Source organism: Trichechus manatus, unplaced genomic scaffold (genome assembly GCF_000243295.1).
Source record: "Trichechus manatus latirostris isolate Lorelei unplaced genomic scaffold, TriManLat1.0 scaffold00249, whole genome shotgun sequence".
NCBI lineage: Eukaryota > Metazoa > Chordata > Mammalia > Sirenia > Trichechidae > Trichechus > Trichechus manatus.
The window spans coordinates 2,267,551-2,276,000 of record NW_004444185.1 but is presented as its reverse complement, the minus strand read 5'-3'; the positions used below and the strand labels follow the sequence as shown (position 1 = coordinate 2,276,000).

General features: G+C 36.7%; 1 protein-coding gene across 3 annotated transcripts in view; it reads left to right on the top strand.

Moving 5' to 3' along the window:
* Positions 1-8,450, top strand: part of PSMD1 (proteasome 26S subunit, non-ATPase 1) — a 108,403-nt gene that overhangs the window by 26,207 nt on the left and 73,746 nt on the right. For all 3 annotated transcript variants that reach the window (XM_012559438.1, XM_004389504.2, XM_023724509.1), the window contains 4 exons: positions 987-1,098; positions 1,679-1,875; positions 3,729-3,824; positions 4,829-4,893. In XM_012559438.1, coding sequence (XP_012414892.1) covers positions 987-1,098; positions 1,679-1,875; positions 3,729-3,824; positions 4,829-4,893 — 470 coding nt within the window. The remainder of the gene's footprint in view (positions 1-986; positions 1,099-1,678; positions 1,876-3,728; positions 3,825-4,828; positions 4,894-8,450) is intronic.

Sequence of the window (8,450 nt, the reverse complement as noted above, 5' to 3'; positions counted from 1 at the left end):
GTCTACAAATCTTACATACATTTACATACATCTATGCCTCATTTCCTCTGATCTCAGGTAATAACTTTGTTATCAGATGGGGTTTTTTGGTTACCAGCAGTAAAAACCCGTGACTAACTTAAACGAGGAGTTTATTGGAAGTAATTTATGTAATTGAAAGAAAAGTTTATGAACCACTTTTCACAGAGGTAATGTGCCAGGGCATTTCTAGGGATCCAGATAGTAGTCTCTTAGGGCCCTGCTGTCAGGATGAATAAACTGGAGACATTTTTGGTCTTTGAGTCAGTCCATTTAAGAAAGATTAAAATTCCAAAAAAAAACATCCAGTTGACCTATCTGGAGTCTCAGGAGAAGATGTGACCTTATTGAATGACAGTCCCACTAAGATTCTAACCAATGGAGGAGGAATCTTCCTCAAAGCAAAGTTGTGGTGCTGTCACCAATAAAAGGAAATGGATTCTGTGCGTTCAAAAATGATAGACAACCACTAAGATGGCCCTCTTCAAATTGAAGATCAACTTAGTGCCCTTGACCCCATTTTCTCTCACTTTGCTGGCAACCATGTTTGACTAGATATCTCTCTTTTCGTATCTTCAGCCTCTCCCTCTGTACTGCCCCTTGCCCCTCTGCCAGTGAGCATATACAGATCTCACCTATCCTTAACACTTAGATCTCCCTCTAGTTGTCCAATCTTTTTCCTCCCCTTCTCATATAAACTTACTGAAAAAGAGTTACAATTTATATCTCCACTTTCTTTTTTCCTGTTCACTTCTCAACTCACTGTTATTTTGCATCAGCAAGCACCATTCTGTTGAAACTGAAATTGCTGAGGTTACCACTGGCTTCTGTTTATCAAATCCTTTGATCATTCTCACTGGACCACCCTTTCTGTACATTTAATAACAAAATATATTTTGAAATTAGAATACAAGCTTGGACTTTAAGTACAGTATCCCAAGTCAGTGAAGCCAATACTTCTTCCCTAGATTGTTCGACATGGTGGCAGTCTGGGTCTTGGTTTGGCTGCCATGGGGACCGCGCGCCAGGATGTATATGATTTGCTAAAAACAAATCTTTATCAAGATGATGCTGTGACAGGTAAGCGTTTTTTTTTTTTTCTTGTTTTTTTTGTAAAGACAACAATTTTAGGAGTAATTAACGTAACTATAATATTTGCTTTCTACCAATACTTTCTAGCTTCTTAAAAATCTAATGTATTTCTCTACTTGAAGAAGGAGTGCATTTTGCCCTATTGGTCAAAATCATCTTAAAAACATATTTTATGATATATAGACTTCTAAAATGGTACATTCTGTGTGACTGCCTGTATAACTGACTTTAAGAAGTAGGAATTTATTAGAGTTGTCTGCTTGTATCATAGAGCTGTCTGTATTGCTCAGTAATGTAGATAAAACGTTGTTATAACGTCCCCTTTGTAATCACGGTAGGATTTGATGATGCATTCTGTCAAGGTGTAGAAGGAAAAGAGTTATAAACGTATGGATATGTTTACACATATTCTCCTTTCTATCAGATTTGTTTGAAAAAATGCTTTCTAAAGCTAGTGGCTATTTTAATAGTTGATGCTTAATTCGTGTCATTTCTGATAGGGTATGTTTTATTGACTACACACATAATTTGCCTCTTATCCTTTACTGGTTTATTTTTTACTTGCTAGGAGAAGCAGCTGGTCTGGCCCTAGGTCTGGTTATGTTGGGTTCCAAAAATGCCCAGGCTATTGAGGACATGGTTGGTTATGCACAAGAAACTCAGCATGAGAAGATTCTGCGTGGTCTTGCAGTTGGCATTGCATTAGTGATGTACGGGAGGATGGAAGAGGCTGATGCTCTCATTGAATCTCTCTGTCGTGATAAGGTGAGATCACATACTATTTCTCCTCTTCTCCCTGGCACTCCCTCACCCTCCAGTTATCTCCAGCATTTACAGAAAAACTTACCTTAACTGAAAATGAACTCTATTCCCATCAGAATACATGGTACATTTGTTGATAAAACTTCTCACGAAATATTCAAGTCTAACAGAATTTAGGAAAGAAAAACACTGGTTATGAGAGGTGAAAGGGGTTTGGGGATTTTGGATTCAGCCAAGGCTGCAGACTTGTGATTCTTTTCCGACAAGCAGATCCAGAAAAATTCATTAGGAATTAACAAATGGATCTGTTTTAGAATTCATGTATTTGGAGTGATTTCATAATCATTTAATAAGTTATAGGGTATCTTTCATTGTTTTGTTTTTTTTTTAATCCAGACATTGCCACTTTCCATGTTTCTTTACTTTGTTGAGGTTGTTTTTTTCCATTGTCTTTTGTTTTTACAATGGTACTGTGTATGGTAGGTAGTCAGTGGTAGGTGATGTCGTTGTTAGGTGCTGTCCAGTTGCTTCCGATTTATAGTGACCCTACATATAACAGAACGAAATGCTGCCTGGTCCTGTGCCATCTTCACAATCGAATAATACGTTTGAGCCCATTGTTGCAGCCACTGTGTCAATCCATTTCATTGAGGGTCTTCCTGTTTTTCATTGACTCTCTACTTTACCAAGCATGATGTCCTTCTCCAGGGACTGGTTCCCCCTGATGACATGTCCAAAGTACATGAGACAAACTGTCACCATCCTTGCTTCTCAGGAGCATTCTGGCTGTACTTCTTCCAAGAGAGATTTGCTTCTTCTTCTGGCAGTCCATGGTATATTGAATATTCTTCGCCAACACCGTAATTCAAAGATATCAGTTCTTCTTCAGTCTTCCTTTTTCGTTGTCTGCTTTCTCATACATATGTTGCGCTTGAAGATACCGTGGCTTGATTCAGACGCACCTTAGTCCTTAAAGTGACATCTTTGGCTTTGAACACTTTAAACAGGGCTTTTGCAGCAGATTTGCCCAATGCGGTGCATGTTTTGATGTCTTGACTGCTGCTTCCATGGGTGTTGATTGTGGATCTAAGGAAAATGAAATCCTTGAAACTTCAATCTTTTCTCTGTTTATCATGATACTGTTTATTGGTCCAGTTGTGAGGATATTTGTTTTCTTTATGTTGAGGTGTAATCCATACTGAAGGCTGTAGTCTTGGATCTTCATCAGTAAGTGCTGCAAGTCTTTGCTTTCAGCAAGCAAGGTTGTATCATCTGCGTATTGCAGGTTGTTAATGAGCCTTCCTCCAATCCTGATGCTATGTTCTTCATATAGTCCAGCTTCTGGACAGTGATACTGTTCTCTATAATCTAGAAAAAAGCACCACTACTGTAATTCATAGCTACAATTACTAATTAGTTTGCTGCACTGTTAGACTCCATATCGCTTCAACTCAGTGCTAGTGCCCAAGAATTAAATGATAAAGGAAAATATGAGTTAGAAATATGGAATTAGAAGTTAGATTCTTTGTTTGCTTGGCAAATGGAAATTGAGTGTCGTAGAGCAGTGAGTATTGGTATTAACTTGAGTTTATACAGCCTAAAAAGTGTGAGGCAAGATAGGCATGTTGTATGGGATATTGGGAATTAAGAACAGTTATTTTCTCCAGTATTGGAGACTTATACTTCTCCACTCATTTAAAAAAAACTTTTCTACTAACCACAAAGTAGTTCTCCTTGAGCTTATCCTTTTTTATCTAAAACGAACTTTCCTGGTAGTGCCACTGTGTCTGTTTGACTGTAGAAGTTACTGTTTGAAATGATAAGTTGATATTTAATATTGAATTTTTCTTTCTTAGGACCCAATTCTTCGACGATCTGGAATGTATACCGTAGCCATGGCTTACTGTGGCTCGGGTAACAACAAAGCTATTCGACGTCTGCTCCATGTTGCTGTAAGTACTCTGACCTTTCTTGGGGATATGGGTGAAGGGAAGGTTTGCAGATGGACAATAGTAAATGTCTAAGTAACTGCAGCACTCATACCTCGTGACCACCAGCAGAGGTCTCAGGTTCAGATTCTCATTCTCTGGACACAGTAGACCATAACCTAGCACCAGGTTCACTTAGCTTTTCAGAAGACCATAGAACAGGATAACAGCATGCCAGCATAAAGCCATCAGGTGCAACTACTGAACTTCCACTCCAAGGGGCACCCTTGTTTGTAAGGCACCATGTGAGTATGTGCAGCCACCCTAGGATAGTGAAACCTAATACACAATAGGAACCTCTTGTTATAGCTCATGAATTTAGCTTCTAGGTACACCTAAGGGACGTGCCCTATTACAAGAGACACACTGCACAGGAAAGCCGAAGCCTGTGTTTTCCAACAGACTGTCTACTCATAGTACATACATAGTTTATCAGTAATAAATAATGTTGCCTATTGTCTTAATTCAATAGGTGTCAAGGGTCATGGTTCTGGGAGAACGTAAACCCAAAGTCGTCTTCCCATGGAGAAAGGGGTTAGAACTATTATTAAATCTTTCTTCCCAGAGATATTCACATCCTACAATAAATGAGTAATTTTTCCTTGATCAGTGCAGTGTGTGGTGTGTTCTAAAAATGTATATTTTGCCTGAATTTAGGACATGCTTTTTGGAAAAACATCAAAGCAGTGGTTAGATTTTCTAAGTCATAAAAACTATAATACAGCTGCCATAGCCTTTAAGAAGTACCCGTGAATCTTAAACCTCACCAAGTTTTAAAGGCTTCTAAGCTCTGTTACTAAGAAATTTTCAGATGAGTTTTTCTCAATTGGGAAAAGACATTCTAATAAAGGAATAATATATTAATGATGTCTAATTTACATTTGAATGATACGGGCCTCTCGTATCAGCTTGGTCTAGTAATAGAATGAATGGTATAGTGTAATCATCTTGTAAAATTTTCCCTCTAGGTAAGCGACGTTAATGATGATGTCAGAAGGGCAGCAGTGGAATCTCTTGGGTTCATTCTGTTCAGGTAATAATTTCTAACTTCAAATTCCATTTGTATTCCGTTTCTTATTGTAGTCAGTAACTAAACAGAAGCTCAATTCCTAAAGAATGTATCTAGGATCAGAGTGAGGACCATTTAATAATAAGATTAGTATTGTTCATCTGAAGAAGAACACAAGTATGTCCTGGGATCTGAGAACTGGTTTGAGGAGTAGTAAAATGATTTAATTATTTCTGTTTATTTCTTCTTGACATTCTGCTTATTCCTTTAATTTTTTTGAATCTGAATAACACCTTCTCCAGTACTCCTCTTTCCAGGTATATTGGTAATTAAAATGGGATATTATTTCTTACATAGGTTTTGTAAAGTTCTTGAAGCTCTTTAATAAGAGTGAAAGATAACAGACCTTGTTTAAATAAAGAAGGGTGAAATTTTTTCAGATTAAAAAAAATTATTTTGGATTTGCAGATTTGGAGTTGAACTGTATCATAAGTTTTCCTTGGCAATATAGTTTATTTGTGGTTAAGAGGACACCCTCTGGAACCAGAGTGCCTGGGTTGAATCCTGGCTCAGCCACTTACTAGGCTCTGTGACTTTGGGCAAGCTACTTAACATCTTTGAGACCCAGTTTCCTCATCTGTAAATGAGAGTAATAGTACCTATCTAAGAAGATTGGTTTGAGGGTTAAGCAAATTAATGTATCTAAACCCCATAGAACAGCGTGGCACTAGTAAGCACTGTTTAAGCACGTGTTAGTAGAGGTAGTTGTAGTAGTTCTAGTTGTAGTTGTGGTGGTTGTTGAAGTACTGCTGCTGCTTCAGTAGTTCTCCTTACTGTCTGCTTAGCTCCAAACTCAAATACCAATGTTTCTTTCAGTCTGAGGGACTTTATCTTAAAATATCGGTGAAGGAAATTCAAAGTACTTCTTTTAGCTTTATTTGGGCACTCCCTGTTATAGCTTATTTGTGAAGAAATTAAGTTCCTAAGAGACATGTTAAATGAGTCAAGTCTCTCTTATTCTTTTAATCCCTGTTAGAAATTTTCTACCCCAAGTTCCCTGGGACTGAAGCTCTGTTGTAAACATTGTGATTTAATTCAACAAATATTTATTGAACATCTTTTGTGAACTGGTGCCAGATTCTCTCTGTAACATCCCAGATAGGAAGTCACCCATTTACTGTAAAATATTTTCTTCCTGTTGTAGATAAAAATGTTGAATAAAACAGAGCAAAGTACAGACCATATAACATGCTAATAGGTTTCTCCCTATACCAGCCAGTTCTTTTGAGTGAGGTGTTCAACCAAATATTAATCTCCTTCACTGTATTTTCTAAGCCTTACTACTTATCCAACTTATTTACAAAGGCACTGTAAAGACTTAACTGAATCCTAGAGATATGCATTATTTACCCAGATCTATATGTCTGGTATCTCCAAAACAGGAAATGTGATTAGTTGGGTGTGATTATTTCTTGGCAAATCTATGGAAATGGCGGATGTTCCTTGATGCCCTTTGTAAGATCTCATGCAGCAGACTTCACAGCCTTAGTTTCTTGAATCTTCTTTTTTCCCTTTCGTGAACAAAGGGATAGTTAGCCACTTTTGCAGGTTTTTTTGTACCTTTTTCATTTTTCTGTATTTCCTCCAAAATTCATCAACACTGGTTCCATAATTACATCCAAGAAGGTAATTGATTTAGTTTAGATACTTGAATTCATTTAAGGCAGCCAGGCTTACTGTCTCTTCACCTGTTTTGCATTTTGATCAATCTTGACGACATTACTTTTTCTGTTTACAAAAATCATTCTCCCTGAGAGAATAGACGGAAACAAAATAGAAGTTGAGTAGTTGTGTTTCCTTCCTGTCATCTTCAGTATGCCATTGCAGCCAAGCCGTGACCTTGCTCTTTCCCTCTTGCTCGAGTTTAGACACAATTGGGGGGAAAAAAAGATTTTGTCCTTGCCATCCCGAAGTATATTTTTTTTTCCTATCAGGGAACTAGATAATTTAGTATGGAAAGTATACTCTTCCAGGCATACCTTTAGGAACTGGTGGTGTATAAGGAGTCCTACTCAGGACGTTTTGTTTCTTCAGTGTCCACTGTTAATTCTTCCTATTGCCAGTGATTTCATCTTTCAGGTTAATACAAGTCAGTGGCCTGGTGTGTATTTTCTGCCACATATAAAGTTAATGGGTTTCCTGAAAACTTTTTCTTTTCCTTTTTAACCTGATAGTGCTTTTCTCTCTAGTTAACAAAATTAATTTCCGCCCTTGTATTTGTTGTAGTTCACACACATGCTAAATAGCCAATTTCAGCAGCAGATGTCTCCCTTGAGCTGTTTTTAGGCTTTGCTAAGTAAGTTCTGTATTACATAGGATACTCCTTTTTTTTTTTCCCTGTCCTTTTTAATTGTGGTAAAAAGATGTATAACAAAGGTTTTGCTTTTTCAACCTAGGGTACTCTTGAAGTCAGCTAATGAGTTATTTATGTGCTTGCTACTTCTGAGGGACCAGTCTGAATTCCGTTTTCATTATTCTTATAAGTAGGAACTGAAAAAAACCTTTGGAAGTGATTTCATCTAAAACTTATAAAGAAAATTAAATTGAAAAATTAACTTGCCCAAGGAGCTAAAGTTAAAACCAAGTTCTCTCTTAATTTTAGTTTAGTATCATTTCCCTAGAGTGAGAATTTTTAAAGGTGAAAGAAACTTAAAAATCGATCATTATCCTCATTTTTTAAAGATAAGGAAGTTGAATCCCAGAATGGCTAACAGCATTCCCGTTGTCATAGAGCTAATGATAGAGCTGAGACTCAAAACAGGTCTCCTGATAGCCACGGCTGTGCCCTCTCCGCTGTGCCTTTGTGATGTTGTTTACTTTTTTTTTTTTCCCCTTTTATTGTTTCTTTCCTTTTGGATGTATCTTTTTAAATGACTTTGCAAACATTTGGCCTTCTTGAATCATGTTTTAAGGCTTTATTTCTTAAATTTTTTAGCTTATTTTTAAGTGTACTTATAGGACATGAATACTAAAAAGAGTAAGCACTTACTTATACTTCATCAATGAAGATGAAATTGTCTTTGTGGGAAACTAAATTATTGTGTATATTATCTTCTTTAATCTCAGGACAGTCCTAAGAGTTGGAGTATTTTCATTGTTTCTTCTTCCTAGTATTTGTGGATTGTTATTTGTACCTAATATATATGATAAAAGTAAAATATTAAGTTGAAAACCATTTTTGCTACATTGCAATGAACCTAGCACACTAATTTTTTATCTAAAATTTGATGTAATGGATAATCCCCTGATAAATGGGTGATTATTAAGCTTATTGTTACCAGTCTGATGGGCAGATTTTATTATTAAACAACTGTGCTAGGCATTGATTGGAACGTGTTTGGAAGTGAATAGAATCTGAATTCTTTTTAACTTGTACTGGAGGAAAATGAAGAAAGAAATTAGTCAAAAGAAGCTTTCGTCTTTTCATATTGAATTAAGTTATTGTGATGGTAAACAAGTTGATGATCTGATATAGATGTTTCTCGAAATGAGACAATCTTGGTGGTCCCTGGCCATCTTTG